At 42.1% G+C, this 16,119-nt stretch overlaps 2 protein-coding genes across 2 annotated transcripts; one reads left to right on the plus strand and one right to left on the minus strand.

Annotated features, from left to right (window-relative positions):
* Positions 1-363: 363 nt before the first annotated feature.
* LOC139690607 (protein Asterix) lies at positions 364-13,398 on the minus strand. The gene is made up of 4 exons (XM_071588092.1): positions 13,255-13,398; positions 13,055-13,163; positions 12,874-12,971; positions 364-569 (listed from the first exon to the last, which is right to left on the minus strand). The coding sequence occupies exons 1-4, from the start codon at positions 13,296-13,298 to the stop codon at positions 488-490; spliced, it is 333 nt and encodes a 110-aa protein (XP_071444193.1). The 5' UTR covers positions 13,299-13,398; the 3' UTR covers positions 364-487.
* A 140-nt stretch (positions 13,399-13,538) lies between these two features.
* Positions 13,539-16,119, plus strand: Trs31 (trafficking protein particle complex subunit 31). The gene is made up of 4 exons (XM_071588081.1): positions 13,539-13,845; positions 13,928-14,054; positions 14,159-14,341; positions 14,518-16,119. The coding sequence occupies exons 1-4, from the start codon at positions 13,682-13,684 to the stop codon at positions 14,614-14,616; spliced, it is 573 nt and encodes a 190-aa protein (XP_071444182.1). The 5' UTR covers positions 13,539-13,681; the 3' UTR covers positions 14,617-16,119.

Below are 16,119 nucleotides of genomic sequence, written 5' to 3' on the forward strand. Positions count from 1 at the left end.
AACAAAGTACTTGAGTTAAATGGGATAGTTAGTTGACGCTTATAATAGATAGTAGCAGTCATTGCATAGCATGTTTTTCCTGTAACTTTGTCTTCATGAGATAGTAAGAGAGTAACTTTGTGGAAGTTGGACTGTCATTGTGATGCTTGTACTAGCAATGCATTAGCTGATTAGAGTTTTGGCAAATTAAGATTGATATTAAGGTGATATTACCGCTGCTGGAACACTTCTTTCTTCAATCTAACATTCATTCCAGGCCTTAAAAACTGATGGATACACTATGGTAAATGATGAAGACTCAATACCTTAGATCAACTAAAGGGTGGATTTAGGGTGTACCAAAACATTAAGCAAAACAAGTAATTAACAGTGAATAACTTTAATAACGATATAAAAATTGTGCCACATCATTAAGAAAACTGAAATGCTTGTGATGGCTTGAGCATTGTTGTGTGCTTCTGTTTCAGCCCAAACCCATGATTCATTATTACTGGAAAGATGAAGACCAAGGAGAGCTCATTGGCTGTGGGTTCTGCAGGTATGACATAACTACTGCTGATATTGATAACCTGAAATAAAACATTATCCTTCATTAATTTGGAAACCATTGGCAAAGAACCCAAATAGAAGAAAACGCAACTAATACTGAAAACCACAACAGGAAATATTCATAAATGAATATTCAAAAGAGTTAATGAAAAATATATGGGTGGTCTAAAAAGTTTTTGACCTCGAAAATTTCAGAATAAATGTCTTGTATCTTTGTTAGGTCGGAAACTTTTCAGACCACGCTTGTATCTCTAACAAAAGTATTGTCGCAGCGCTCCGAATCCGCGACAACAAGGGTTGAGGGTATTAATTAAATAACAAGAGCGGTCTTCGGTACGGGTATGTTTATGTGCGTAACAGAAGGTTTGACAGTATGGCGGTACACAGCTCATGAGACAATGCCGCGAGAGAGTAGGAAGTGAAGGGAAGACTTGGGTAGGTACTTACAGGAGGACAAGAGGATTGACCGGGCTGAAGGGTGACCAGAGGCGTCGTCGGCGTCGAGTCGTCGGAAGGAACCGGCCGGGGGATGGGATGTAGACCGGTAACTCGAGCGAGCTGGTCTGAAGGTATCGGTGAGGAAGGGACCGAACCCTTACGTAGCGAGGCTGGTCCGGGGAAGCGGGGATAGGGAGCGGGCGTGGACCGAATTCCGAGCGGAGCACGGCTGGTCCGAGGTTATGGGCGATCAGGATCACACTGGCGGGCCACCCGTCTGCCGAGGATGGTCACCCTTTTATCGGAGCTCAGGGTACAAAGGGTAGTCTCTCTTGTGACGCACGGCAGGGCCGGGGGAATCACTCGTGACTCCGCTCCTGACTCACAACGTTCTCCCGGTATCAGTCCCCGGACTGATTAGCCGGTGGTCGCGGCGGTGGTTTCCAAGAGTTTGATTGTGCTGACGCATAACCCTTGCAACACCACCCTCGCGGTAAAAGAAAAAGGCTCCGCGGGTTTAGAATCTTAACTCAGCTTGTCACAAGAGAAAACTCCCAAATAGTACCCTGTCTCAGCGACAGCTCATGAGCACACATAAAATACATATACAACACCTTATACCGGAAAAATGACAGGAATATATATACACATGTGTTAACCCTCGAGTATGAACAATACCTCCACCACTAGCTATATATGACATATAGAAAAAAAACAGATATATATCTACGTATATAATTTTAGTAGTCTGTCTGTCTCTGACACACATAAGTTTTTTAAATCACTATCCCAGAGATTATCATCATTCTGGCATTCCTTATCCACAGTTTTACACATTTTACGCATCAGGGAGTTGGGGAAACAAAGGCTCGTTCCTTGAAATATTGTATATTTGGAGTGTTGGCGTTACAGTGGCCGGGAGGCGCTCAAGTCTGTCTGTAGGGCTGGCTTCACTATTGTCTTCTTTCTTATGGCAGAATCCCCAGAGACGTGGAATCACAACACAACACAATGATTGCACTCGCTACAGTCACTCCAGAATAATTAATAAATTGAATGTTAGAGCTTAAGGGTGATAACATTTTCACATTTCTTGCCATATCGGTTAGGGAAATGGTCGGAACATTGTGCGTATTTAGTTTTTCTACTGAGGTGAATGCTTCGGCCAAACCATCTGCCGCCTTTAGAGCAACAGGCTCACTACTTCTTAAGTCGATATTAATATCCGGCAGAGGTTCTACGGACACATCCCGGTCAAAAGAAAAACTAGTTTCGTACACAACGGACGTGGCTCCCAGAAAAACATGATCAGTGCTAGCTGAACACCCTGGAGGCAAGGTGAGGCTTCCTTGACCGAAGATAGTTATTCGCGAAATTTTCATTGTGCAAGCATTAACCAATGTAATATTTTTACTGACACTGTAATGCCAGATCCCCGGATACTGACTTTTCAAGAAAACTGCGTAATTAGATTGAGTAAGGAGGATCTCGCAATTCTCCCTTATTAGCTTACTTTGATTCCGAAATACCGCAATATTGCACGAGCTGGATAAACTGGTGTGAATAGGATAGGAATATGGACAGATATCTATGCCATTCCGGAAACAATTTCGCCAGTACTCATCTGGGAGCAATACGTATTCCTTGTCATTTGCAGAGACCCCGAGGTAAGTCGAGTCGGGTCAAAGGATGACCGCTCGCTTATGGTTCGAGTCAACCGAAGGGAAGGCGTGCGCCTTATACACCTGGAAAACCGATCCTCGCCGATATAACGGAAATGCCACCAATAATGTGAGGCTCTTCCCTTGTCTTACGATGCGTGCGTGGGCGGATTTGTAGACCGAGAGAAGGTCGCTCCCGTACTGGGCGAATTCCGTATCTGGCCGCAGCTTAGAGCGAGCATTTCTAATGATCTCTCTGAGTTGGTCAAGGGGTAGGGTGGAAGGAGTCAGTTTATTAAGCTCGGCCAACATTACTGTATTGCGTATGTAATTGAGATCGCTTAAGAGCCCCGATATGTGACGCGAAATAGCCGAAAAAACTAGATGAAGGATATGAAATAAATTATCTTGATAGCGGCTCTCGGAGAGAGAGTGGGTAACCGAAGCGCTTGTTGTGTAAATTTTATTTTGCAGAAGGCGTAGGATTTTCTCAGTTTGGGAAAGCATTTCATCGTGCCTCTTTAGGGTGCTACTTACATTTTCCAAAAAGGTGAATCTAGCATTGTTTAAATTTTGGGTGTTTTCTGCGACTCGAGATATTTGTTTCTGGAGCTCAACTATTTGATCGTCCGTGGCCGTTCCCGCTAAATAGTGCAGACCATATCCCAACAGATTTAGCATGCCTCTTGTCGCTTTTTTTGGAATCCCTATTGGTAGTAAGAGTGTGATAACCGAGTTGAAGCATTCGCTAAGCCAGTGGTCGGACGGGAATCCGGGAGTACCGGATCGGAATCAAATTTCCGCAGCAGCCTTGGGTCAATATTCCGCCCCGGGGTTGGCGGCCGCTCCATCTCCTCGGAGTCGATTTCTCTTGTGTAGATATATGCCTCGTCTTGGCTCCCTCTGCATGGCACTGGTTGAGGTGCACTCCGGAATGTCCCCAGGTCTATCTCGCAGCCCGGAGTGGGTGGTCGTTCGGGAGTCTTGGGGACGTCCCAGTCGAACTTGGAAGTCGGGATAGACGGCCGCTCGGATAGCATTGTGGTCTGGTGACGGTTCAAGTTGCCAGGAGTGGTAAACTGTAGTGGCTCCAGGGACGGTGACTGGTGGTGTGGGTGCCGTCCTCTTGCTGCCATTCTGGAATATTCTTTGGCTATAACCGTGGTACTCTTCCGGGAAGGGCCCGTAGGTTATAATCATGGGTTTTGGGGATAGGTGGGGGCGGGCTTGCGTTGGAAGGGTTAGAGGGTGGTGTTTCCAGTGAAGGCTCCGTTGGTGTCGTTTTTTCGGCCGGGTTGGGTGAACCTCCGGCATCGTTGTTTAGAAGCACTGGGGGTAAGGGGAACTGCTCTTCGCCGACGAAAAAGTCTGGCGGGAAATTAGGTTCGGGGTCGGGTGGCAAGGGTAGTAGGTTCCTGAGATGAGCTGTGACCAGGCGGCTATTTTGGGTATTCTGAAGGTCGAAGGTAACCGGACTTCTAATTTTGATTACTTTATAGGGTCCTATCCAGCGGGACACTAGTTTCCGCGCCTGACCTTGTCGGAGATTCATGTTACGCAGGAGGACTAATTGCCCGGTGGCAATGGTAGGAAGTGTTAAGCCTCGATTGTATTTCATGTGTTCCCTTCTTGTATTCTCTCTGTTAAATTCAGCCGCCTGTGCGTGCGCTAATTGCAATCTATGTTGAATAACATTCTCATAAGGAGGATCTTCGGCATATGATTTTTTAACAGGCGTTAAAATCGAGTCCCATGGCATCTCTAATTCTCGCCCGTGCATGAGGTATGCGGGAGTGAATCCCGTGATTCTATGCTTGCTGTTTCGGTACACAAATAAAGCAAAGCCAAGCTGCTCGTCCCAATCTGAATGGTCCTGTGACACATAATACGAGATAACATTAGCAAATGATTGATGGGCACGTTCCAGGCGTCCGTTGGCCCCAGGATTATGAGGAGAGGTGAAAATAGATTTGATTTGAAGTTTTTTGCATATGTTTTTCATGAGTTCAGATGTAAAGTTAGCTCCCCTGTCCGTTAATATTTGTTTAGGCACTCCATGTCGGCAAATAAACTTTTCTACAAAAATTTCCGCGATCGTCTGAGCCGACTGATTGGGTATCGCGAAAGCTTCAGGGTATCGCGTAAACAAATCTTGACAAGTTAGAATGTATCTGTTGCCTCGAGCTGACGTAGTTAGAGGCCCCACTATGTCCAAGGCAACCTTCTCTAATGGGTAAGAGGCTTCCGTGACTGGTTGAATGGGGATTTTTTGCGGTTGCATCTTTCGTTTTTTACATGCCAGACATTGCTTTATATACTTTACTATATCCGTATAACATCCATCCCAATTGAAGTATCGCTGCACGATTTCTAAGGTTTTATCGATTCCGAGGTGCCCGCCGAGCGGATTGTCGTGGCATTGTTTTAAAATGTAAGCTCGCATGCTCCTGGGGGCACAAATGGTAAATCGGGTTCCCGGTTCCTCCGTGTGAACTTTGTAAAGAACGTCATTCTCATCATAAAACAAATTCGGATAGTGCTTCCTCGCCTGCTCGTGCAAGAGTTTCAGATCTGGGCAAATTAATTGTTCCCTTGAAATTTTATCCTTATCCCACGCGGGTTGATGGGATTCTCCCAACGTATTTACTGTACTGTTACTAGGCGTTAACCTAGACAGGGCATCTACATGGGTTATGCTCTTGCCTGGCTTGTGGATAATTTCAAACGCGTACTCACTCAGTTCCATTATCCATCTTGCCATTCTCGGCTTCGGTTCTGAGAGAGTTAACAGCCATTTTAGAGGCTTATGATCGGTGTGAAGGATGAATTGTCTCCCTAGCAAATAAATGCGAAACTTCTTCACCATCTCTACTACGGCTAAACATTCAAGTTCTGTGGCAGAATAAGATTTTTCGGCTTTATGCAACTGTCTACTTGCACATGCAATAGGATGTTCGCCATCCTCAAAAATTTGGGAGAGTATCCCACCGATGGCTTGTTGGGAAGCGTCCGTCGCAAGGAGGAAAGGTTTGGAAAATTCGGGAAATTTAAGAATAGGTTGGGTCGTAAGACACAACCTCAAGTGTTCGAATGCGTGTTGTTGATCCTCACCCCAGAAAAACACTGCATCTTTTTTCAATAATGGAGTGAGAGCACTGGACTTTTTTGCGAAATTTGGAATGAATTTCCTGTAATATCCGACTAATCCTAGAAAGGATTGTAATTCTGGCACGCTCGTTGGGGGCGAAAAATGCTTTATGACTCCTACTTTGTCTTCATCGGGCTGTAATCCATCTGCGGTAATTAAATGGCCCAAAAATTTGACTTTTTCTTGAAAGAATTGGCATTTCTGGGGTTTGAGTCTTAGGTTTGCTGTCCTTAGCCGACGAAATACTTCCCGAAGACCTGCCACATGTCCTTCAGGAGTGGAATCGTAACGGAGGATATCATCTAGATAGCATACGCAACCACGGTATATCAATCCGTCCAGAATTGTGGTCATTAACCGCATGAAAGTAGACGGAGCGTTCGTCAACCCAAAGCTCATTCTATTACATTCAAAATGTCCATCTGGTGTGCTAAAGGCTGTGTATTCCTTGCTCTTGTCGTCTACCTCGACCTGCCAATAGCCGCTGCAAAGATCCATGGTAGAAAAATATTTCGCGCCCCCTAGCTGGTCAAACGTTTCTTCTATATTTGGCATCGGAAATACTTCCTTTTTTGTGACATTGTTCAATGCGCGGTAATCTATACACGGGCGGTATTGTGTCGGGATTCCGTCTCTACCCTTTTTTTTAACCAAAATAATTGGTGCCGACCAGGGGCTCGTCGAAGGTGATATCACTCCTTGCTGTAACATGTCTTTAATTGCATTGTCTAATACGGATCTCTGTGAATGAGGGACACGATATGGTCGCTTATTGATTGGCGTGGAAAGGCCTATGTCTATGGTGTGTTTTACTACGCTGGTGCAGCCCAGGGGAACGCCGCCGTGCACAAAAATATCTCTGAATTCTTCTAATGGGTCACGTAACGGCTCTCGGGCGTCTTCTGGTAAGTTATTTAGGCTGAATTGAACCATGAATTCCCCTTTTTCTCTATCGTTCGGCCATATTTCTGCCTCCTCTGCGACAATTATTTCGTTCACGTAGGAGGCCTTTTCTACGTGCACCCCGGCTGTCGAAAATTCCAAACCCTTCGGAAAGATTTTCTCGCTTTTGTGCATGTTACCCAGTAATATCGGAAGTGTTCCATCGTCCATTACTTTTGCCACTACCGGAATTACGATTACGTCTGTTATGTCCGGTACTTGAAAATTATCTAAGAAAACCTCCTTTCCGGCTAAATTAGTATTCCTTGCTGTTGTTAGAACGTATGATAACGGAGGAATCTTTAATTTTTCCTCTATACGGACCACTTCTGATCCCCTTTCCTCTTGGGTCAAAAAGTAAACAGGCTCCACAATTAGTGGTACTGTGCAGTCTTTGTCTATCTCCTCATCGCTCGTTCTCCCAAAGCTAATCTCCCTTGAACCAAAATCGGGCCTAGAGTTATTTTTATCATTGAAAGAGACTACGGTCTGCCCCAAGTCATCGTCATTGCCCAAAAATTCAAAACGTTTCGCAACTGACGGCACGGCCCAATCATCGCCTGTCTCTCTCTCGTCGCATTTTCCCTCTAAGCGAGTCTCCTCTGAACCGAATACGGACTTAGAACGTTTTTCTGTAGGAAGAGAGACTACGGTCTGCCCCAAGTCATCGTCATTGCCCAAAAATTCAAAACGTTTCGCAACTGACGGCACGGCCCAATCATCGCCTGTCTCTCTCTCGTCGCATTTTCCCTCTAAGCGAGTCTCCTCTGAACCGAATACGGACTTAGAACGTTTTTCTGTAGGAAGAGAGACTACGGTCTGCCCCAAGTCATCGTCATTGCCCAAAAATTCAAAACGTTTCGCAACTGACGGCACGGCCCAATCATCGCCTGTCTCTCTCTCGTCGCATTTTCCTTCTACTCTTCTTGAGGTGTGAGATTCTCCTGAAGAATATGTTGATCTCTTATTTAATTGGTCATTTCCAGGCTCATTGTCACCAAAGGAGATAAGATCTATGTCGGCTGCCGCGGAAGGTCTGGATTCTAATTTTACTTCGTGGTTTTCATTCACCTTCATGGTCTCGTGCGTTAAGGATATGCTACTACCATATTTTTTCATAAAATCTAGCCCGATGATTCCCTCGTACGGAGTTACTCCGAGATCTGCTATTAATGTGTCGTGAGGGTACTGGATTCTGTCCATAACAAATTTTACGCAACTTTGGCCGATTATTGATAGTGCGTGACCGGAAGCACTCCTTACTGGGCGATCGTAGGGTGATATTTCCAACTCGCCAAACGGGAATACCTTCTGATGAATTATTGTGACGGCAGCACCGGTATCCACGAGGAACCAATAGCTTTTGCCCAGTACCTCCACTCGAACCATGATCCCGCTCGCGGGAGAAATGGCCAAAATTACTTCGTCCCCGACCCCTGGGTCGGGGCCGATCCATTTCCCTGACTGGAATTATTGGATTTAGTAGGGCATTCTAGAGGGCGGTGACCCGATTGCTTGCAAAGACCGCAACATAACAGAGGACAATTCCTGGAGGGATGGCCAGTTTCTCCACAGTTGAAGCAATTTCTTTGGTTTGATCTACAATAACGAGCTATGTGGCCCACTCGTCCACAGGAGTAACATTTTCTGTCCGCGTTTGTGACATCGCTACCGCGAGACCATCCTGTGCTGGGAGCGGTGATGGGAGCAGGAGGGTTGCTGGTAGCGGAGCACCGTAGGGAATTGATTTGGTTGGGGCAAGAACAACGACTCGGTTCCCTAAATTCTGTCTGAGATGAATTTTTAATTGTCATCGAAGAGAACCATGGCGGCGCTGCATTATCTTGCGGAATTTGGAGAGAATTGATCATAGATTTACTGGCATAATTCCTAACGTTAGATTCCTCACTTAGTGCAAATTCTTCTGCTTCCAAGATACACTTAGGATTTCGTACCAACACAAAACGTCCTATTTCTTCCCGTAATCCCAGCAAAAATTGCGACAAAAGCCGATTTTCTATCATTGCTCGTGTTCCTTCCAAATTAGGATCCTTGAGTGTTCCCTGCAATTGGCGAGCTATTTTCCTAAGCCTTGTGGCATAGGCCGACACGCCCTCGAGAGGCTGCTGCACGCAGTTGGTGAATGTACGCTCCAATAACAGAGGTGATACCCGAGACGAAAACCTTCGCGTAAGATAAGTTGAGAAATTTTCGAAATTATCAAGGATATGGGGATTGGCGGCAACAAAATCTGCGGCAGATCCATTGAGACGCAAACGAGCGATGCAAAGTGTCTGAGATTCACTCCACGAACAAAGATGACTAGTGAGTTTTACGCATTCCAAAAATTTTTCCACGGAAACATCGTCTTCTCCGCTAAAACAAGGCACGAAGTAAACGTGCGCACCTAAGGCTGGCGGGTGAGGAGTGACTCTTGCCTCGTTACAAGAGCCATTTGCGGATGGAGTTATTGTATTAACGCAAGGGTCCATTTCGATTAAAGCTTGATTTACTCGGGGGGACGCTTCCACAGGAGACATAGACGGGAATGGGGGAAAACAGCTCAACCAGGCCATGGCAAGAAATTATATAACGTATAGCACAAAATAAATAATAAAGAGATAACCAATCAAGGCTTCACACAATAGGTTAAGGCAAGATATGAATACTTTGAACAAGTGCTATTGACCGCTCTCGATTAAAGGATTTAATGGCTCTTCAAATGAAAAGGTTTCGGAGCTAAACTTACACCGTCAACCCCACACCTGACACCAGTTGATGTCGCAGCGCTCCGAATCCGCGACAACAGTATGATTTATTTAAGAAAAATAATTATCAAATTATTCATTAAACTGAATAAGCAATACAAGAGATATAATATTTTTGAAGTGGAATTTAGTGGTCCATTATGAAGAACAATAGTAGAGATAAAAGCAGAACCGACAAACTTTGTTATTATTCAGGTATACATGCCACCGAGCAACCATACGGAGGAAGAGGTAGATAGGATGTACAATCAGTTAGAGGACATAATTGCGTGAGTTCCTACAGGGAAACATTTGATAGTCATGGGGGATTGGAATGTGACGGTAGCCAAAGGAAGAGATGGTGATGAGGTGCGGGACTATGGTTTAGGCACAAGGAATGACTGCATGGAGAAAGCAGTGGAGTTCTGCAGGAGACAGGAGTTAGTCATCAGCAACACTTTGTTTAGACACCACAAAAGGCACAGGTATACATGGAAAATGCCAGGTGACTCAGAAAGGTATCAGTTAGATTATATTCTGGTTAGGCACAGGTTAAGGAACAGTGTGATAAATTCACAGAACTTCCCCGGAGTGGATGCGGACTTTGACCACAATTTAGTTCTTAAGAAATGTACCCTCTGTTTCCAAAATATAAGGCAAGGGCGGCAGGTTAGAAAATGGGATGTAGAAGCATTAAATGGATTGACAAGGAAGGAGTACCAGCAGACTGCAGAAAAATATCATGGAGGATGGCAAAGAGCTAAGTACTATCAAAGATACATGGGAATGTATCAAGAAAGGGTTGTCTAAAGCCTCTAAAGACACTAATGGAACCATTAACGTGAAAAGGACTAGGAAACCATGGATCACGGATGAGATGATTACCAAGATGGATAAGAGGAGAAAATGGAAGAATGTAAACATCGAGTTAGGCAAAATTAAGTACAAAGAGTTAAACAATAAACGGGCAACAAATAAAGCAAAAGAAGAACGATGAAAGATGCAGTGCGAGGATATGGAAAGTTTGCAGAGGAAGGTTGAAATTGGTGCGCTGTACAGCAAAGTTGAATCTTAATTGGGAAGTAAGAAAGGAAGATCAATGCTAACAGTTAGGGATAAGGCGGGTAAGGAATAGTTGACACAGGAATGATCCAGGAGAAATTGAAGGAGTATATAGAGGAACTGTATAGTAAAGAATTTAGACCAGCAAAGTTAGACATAGAAAAGGAACATGACATAGAGGAAGATAACTTAGGTCCTTGACGATGAGATAGAAAGGGCATTGAGGGAAATGAAACTAAATAAGGCCATGAGGGTGGATAACAGTCCTGCGGATCTACTGAAATGTTTAGGAAAATGTGGAAGGAAGATGCTACACAGTCTGATTCATAGTATCTATGAGGAAGGAATCTGGCCGGAAGACTGAGATCAGTTTTAGTTCCTATTCCGAAATAGGTAAAGGCTACATCTTGTGAGGACTACAGGACAATAAGTTTGATATCCGACGCAGCTAAAGTTGTTCTCAGGATCATAAACAGAAGGATAGAGAGTAGGGCAAATGATTACTTAGGGGATGACCAGTTTGGGTTTAGGAAGGGCAGAGGTACGCGTGATGCCATTGCAGTAATGAGATTATTAATCAAGAGGAATATAGATTACAACCAGGAGGTATTTGCCTGTTTCGTAGATATCGAAAAAGCATTTGATGGAGTGAATTGGGAAACATTGATGAGTATATTGAAGAAAATAGGAATAGATTGAAGGGACAGGAGGCTAATCTGCAACCTGTACATGTCTCCGACTGCTCAGGTGCAAGTGGGGAACGGGAAGTCAGGATGGGCAGTGTTAGGAAGAGGTGTAAGGCAGGGTTCCCCATTATCATCGATGCTGTTCAACCTGTATGTAGAGGAAATGATTAAAGAGGCATGGGAAGAACTGGAGGTAGGAATGAAAGTGAGCGGGCAATTCGTAAAATCAGTAAGATTTGCTGATGACCAAGCTTTAGTTTGTCAGTCAGCCAAGTGGTTGCAAGCATTGCTGAGTGAATTGGAAATTCAGAGCGACAGGTATGGGATGAGAATCAATATTAATGAAACGAAGGTTATGCGATTTTCCAGAAAGAAAAAGGCTAAGCTAAGCATTAAAATAGGAGGGCAAAGGCTAGAGCAGGTAGAACAGTTTACGTATCTTGGTAGTGTTTTGGACCAACACGGTCAAAGTAGTAGGGACGTAAGGAGAAGAATTGCATTAGGCAAAGAGGCTTTCACAAGGAGGAGGGAGTTGATGACAGGCACGTTGAGTATGGATATTAAGAAAAGACTCGTAAAAACTTTGATATGGAGCGTAGCTATGTACGGTGTGGAAACGTGGTCATTGAAGCAGGAGGATAGACGTAGATTGGAGTCTTTTGAAATGTGGGTGTCCAGAAGAATGGAGAAGGTGAAATGGACTGAGAAGAAAACAAATGAGGAAGTACTTGGTATGGTAGGCAAAGGGATGGGTTTGTTGGGAGAAATCCTATGGCGGCAGGAAAAGTGGATGAAGGGGGTATTGACCAGCAGTGGGATGTTAAAGACTGTAATTGAGGGGAGAATGTTAGGCAAACGAGGAAAGGGATGTTGGACGGGATGAAGGTCGGAAGAAAGTACTCGGAGATGAAAGGGACCTGATATAGAGTAGGATGGTGGATTTTGTGTTTTGTTAGGAGTCACAAATTATTTAATTAGTAATAATGTCCATCCAAGAACCTACCTTAACCGGTAGATTACCTAATAATATGAAGAACAACAGATCATGTAAGAATTTAAATGAATATTGTTTCTAGTTTAGTATCATTGTTTAAAGTGTTGATTAAGATTCTTCCAAACTAATATGGCACAGTGTCATGTGTGCAAAGATTAGGGAGTTAAAGCATAATATGACTTAGACACGGATTTCCCCAGAGGCAGCAAAATTTGATTTGACTTTTTTTTCTAGAAATAAAGCGTTACACTAGCAGCCTGGGAACATTCCCAGAATATAATTGCTTGGCTTAAGAGGGAAACTCTTTCCATCCCTACTATGTGCTATATATACCATAATAAGGGATTTTGCAGGCTATGTTGTTTGGTTTGTAAATCATATATAACCCAGCTGATATCCTCGGAATTGCCACGTAAATACTGTCAGATCAATTGAGGTTATTATTAATTTGAATGTACAAAAATTGACTTATTTAGCCAACATGAAGTATATTTATGACAACCTTTATTTATATGATAGCCTTATTCGAAGGCAATTATAGTTAAACTAAGGATAATATTTCATAAATATTAAGTTTAGGGGAATATTACAAGCAGTTACGTCTGAAAATGGCTTTAATGAGCAAACTAGACAACTGGCTACTTACATGAAACTACTAAGTATTTGCTTAGTGTCATCATTGACTCTTGAATTGGCAAAGCTTATGCAGGAACAGTATAGGGCAACCCAAGCACACCACTTGAGCTAAAATTTGAGAGAAACATGTTTGATTTAAGAGCACCAATTACTTGCATTATATGATTTATGTAATCTTCAAAAATAGTCACCCGCATCATTAGCCCACACATGCTAAAGATCATTCCCAGGATATTCATGTAATCTGGAGTTAAATCCTCGCCCGGGGCTGTCTGAGAGGTCGGTGCTGGAGGTTTGTACCTGTTTGGGAGAGTAATTCATTCAGGGCCCAAAATAGGATGCTTTGAACTTGAGACGAGTACAGTGATATATTAGAATATATAAGACTAACCTATGCTCCTTGTCAGGTCTCCGAGGATCAGCAGTTAAACTCATTGTGCGTTAAATAATTAGCAGTAGAACAATTCCTACCTTTCTCTCAATAACTTTGTTTCGCTTTGTTGCACTCAGTTTACCCACTTTCATTTATTTTCTACCTGACTATTTAAAGCGTAGTGACCAACATTGGGTTTTTAAAAAATTATGTTTGGCTCCACTCAATACTTTAGTATACAATCGAATTCTGTCCGTAATCAGACGTAATGCGCGAAAGTATACGTTATCTTAAATTACTTTTATCGGCATTCCATTGGTACCACATTAATATTTTTATCTGAGCGAATAATTTTATTGTTATATTGGTAACTCTGCATATTACTATAATTCTGAATGTGTACGAAGTCGTTTCTGTTTGAACACAAGTTTTTTTGGAATTAAAAATGAGTGTAACGATATCAGCAGTTAGACCCAGGACTAGCATATTGGAAAAACCTTTAAGCAAAGGTAAAGGAGAAGTTAGTCTTAGTTGTTTCGCCCTCCTTTTTTCAGAGTTAGTTCAGTACTGTCAAAACAGGGTTTACACAGTGCCAGAACTTCAAAACAAGTAAGTTTAATGATACAGCATTTTTATGGTGAATATTTTCCTTTATTCTTTTTTATAATTTATTGTCATTTTAAATCAAAAGGCTCTCAGAAATGGGCCGTGAAGTGGGAGTGAAGTTCATTGATCTTCTCTTCGTGAGAGAGAGAAATGGCAAACGTGAAACTAAACTTTTGAATATGCTACTCTTTATAAAATCAACCTTGTGGAAGGTGAGTTAAACAAATAGAATATTTTTAAAATGTTAGCCTTTTTAACGCTTACGTAATTTCATCCTTAATGTCGCAAAATTTGTGTATTTGTATTTCATTTTCAGTCCCTCTTTGGAAAAGAAGCAGACATGCTTGAGCATGCCAATGATGACGAAAGAACGTACTACATCATTGAGAAAGAACCCATAGTAAATCGTTACATATCTGTTCCTAAAGATAAAGGAAGTTTAAATTGTGCCGTGTTTACTGCTGGCATCGTGGAAGCTGTTCTTTGTGGGTGTGGCTTTGTGAGTATTATAACAGAAGCTGATAGATCAATAACGTTGTAATATTATCTCATTTTCTATTTAATGAGCACTATTAACTTCAAACGTCAAGAGTTAATAGCATTGAAATATCCAAAATAAATGCTCACACATATAATTTGGCATTCATTGTTTTAATGTATAATAATTCTTTTCAGCCTGCAAAAGTGACTGCTCACTGGCACAAAGGAACAACTTATATGGTGAAGTTTGACGATCTCGTTATAACAAGAGACAAGCAGTTAGAAGATAGATAAGAACAGGACTATGACGTTTTTACAACACAATGGATTATATGTATGGTAACCATATATGGAGAGTCATTATTGTGGTAACATTCGATCCGACTTGTTTCTCCTATTGATTGCCATACTAAACAATCATAGTGAGTGATTATGTGATAAAATTTGATTAGGGAAACTTGGCAGTTACTTTTGACTCTGTTATGTATGAGTTTGCATTTGATTACCTTGGCTCCTAGTTGACCCTGCCTCCATAAGTGTAAGTGTACTACTCCCTTATAAAATGGTATTATGTCAACTATGTTCCCAAGTTTCGAATTTGAGAAACTCATCTGAAGTAATTTGTAATCTAGTTATTAATTTCTATTAACAATGAAACTTTAAGGATGCTCATTTTTTCAAAGATCTGCTTTTCTTCCTTATAAAATCCAATGAATTTGGTCAAAATTTATTACCTTCATAGGCTTGCTATTACATGATAATTGTCACTTTTCCTTGTCGTTTATCATAAGCATTGTAAATTACAGAAGTATTAGTGAAATATAGCTAATAGATATTGGATTAAAAATTTCAACCAAATTAAAGATAAAGCCGCTAAAATTCTGTGCACTCTGCAAGGGTGTGCAGTAAACTTTGGAAAAGGGCAGAAATCATTAATCTAAATTAGAAATTCTTAGATTTGAAAAGCTTGGAATGCACAACAATTTTTCATATGTATGGAAGAAAATTGTTCTGGGTTCTTTGAGAAGTTGTTTTCTACCTATGTTAAGACATTCCGAATTATTTTTTCATTGCATTTTCAGATGTATAGAAGTTCAAATCAAAAACTCAAATCATTCAATGGAAAGTTTTGAGAACAGGTGGTGCGGGAAAATGCAATAAATTACATAGGCCCTTGGTTTGTTTCCAAATATGACCTAATATGCAGAAGGTAGAAGTCCTCATAATGAGGTTTTGAATCACCCCACTCTCAGTTCATGTATGTTTTGATACTCTTCGGCAGTATGTTAATATTTCTGAGTTGATCAGATGGCATAGCCATTGAAATATCAATTGTTTGTATTTATAACCCTGAAAATCTGGAGCCCCTGCCGGTATTGGTAGTTTGTAATCTACGGAGGGAGTAGGGGTTGAAAAGGAACCATCCATTTAGTCTCTTTATTAATCATTACTACCCCTGTTCCTCCCTACTCCTTTTCCAAGGATGTACTTATTTTCCTAGCACATGAGCTATGTTAGGATTCAATGGCATGGCTAGCCAAAATAATAAGATATCTGATATTTTAAAATGCTCCAAAAAATTTGGAAGAGAGTGGGGAGTGAGGGTGTGCCAACACTGCCTGTGTTAATGACTCTGTAGAATTCTTCAAATTATGTGTTTGTTGTAAATTGCTGAAGTGATGAAAAGGCATATTTTCCCATGCATGGCTGTGATCATGTTATGGTGGCTATTTATTTCCCTTGCAATAAATCTTAAAATTGGCATGACAGGAGCTATGCACTACTTCTTGAAATTTA

This window comes from Hetaerina americana, unplaced genomic scaffold (assembly GCF_022747635.1).
Source record: "Hetaerina americana unplaced genomic scaffold, ioHetAmer1.1.p SCAF_1, whole genome shotgun sequence".
NCBI classification, from domain to species: domain Eukaryota; kingdom Metazoa; phylum Arthropoda; class Insecta; order Odonata; family Calopterygidae; genus Hetaerina; species Hetaerina americana.

Excerpts from the sequence above, each read along its gene's own strand:
- LOC139690607 (XM_071588092.1), bottom strand. The coding sequence starts at position 13,298 with ATGAGTTTAACTGCTGATCCTCGGAGACCTGACAAGGAGCATAG. Across the intron at positions 12,972-13,054 it reads TGTGTGGGCTAATGATGCGG|CTCAAGTGGTGTGCTTGGGT; the intron begins GTGACTATTTTT and ends CTCAAATTTTAG. Across the intron at positions 570-12,873 it reads CAAATACTTAGTAGTTTCAT|GTTATCAATATCAGCAGTAG; the intron begins GTAAGTAGCCAG and ends GTTTTATTTCAG.
- Trs31 (XM_071588081.1), top strand. The coding sequence starts at position 13,682 with ATGAGTGTAACGATATCAGCAGTTAGACCCAGGACTAGCATATTGGAA. Across the intron at positions 13,846-13,927 it reads GTGCCAGAACTTCAAAACAA|GCTCTCAGAAATGGGCCGTG; the intron begins GTAAGTTTAATG and ends TTAAATCAAAAG. Across the intron at positions 14,342-14,517 it reads TTCTTTGTGGGTGTGGCTTT|CCTGCAAAAGTGACTGCTCA; the intron begins GTGAGTATTATA and ends AATTCTTTTCAG.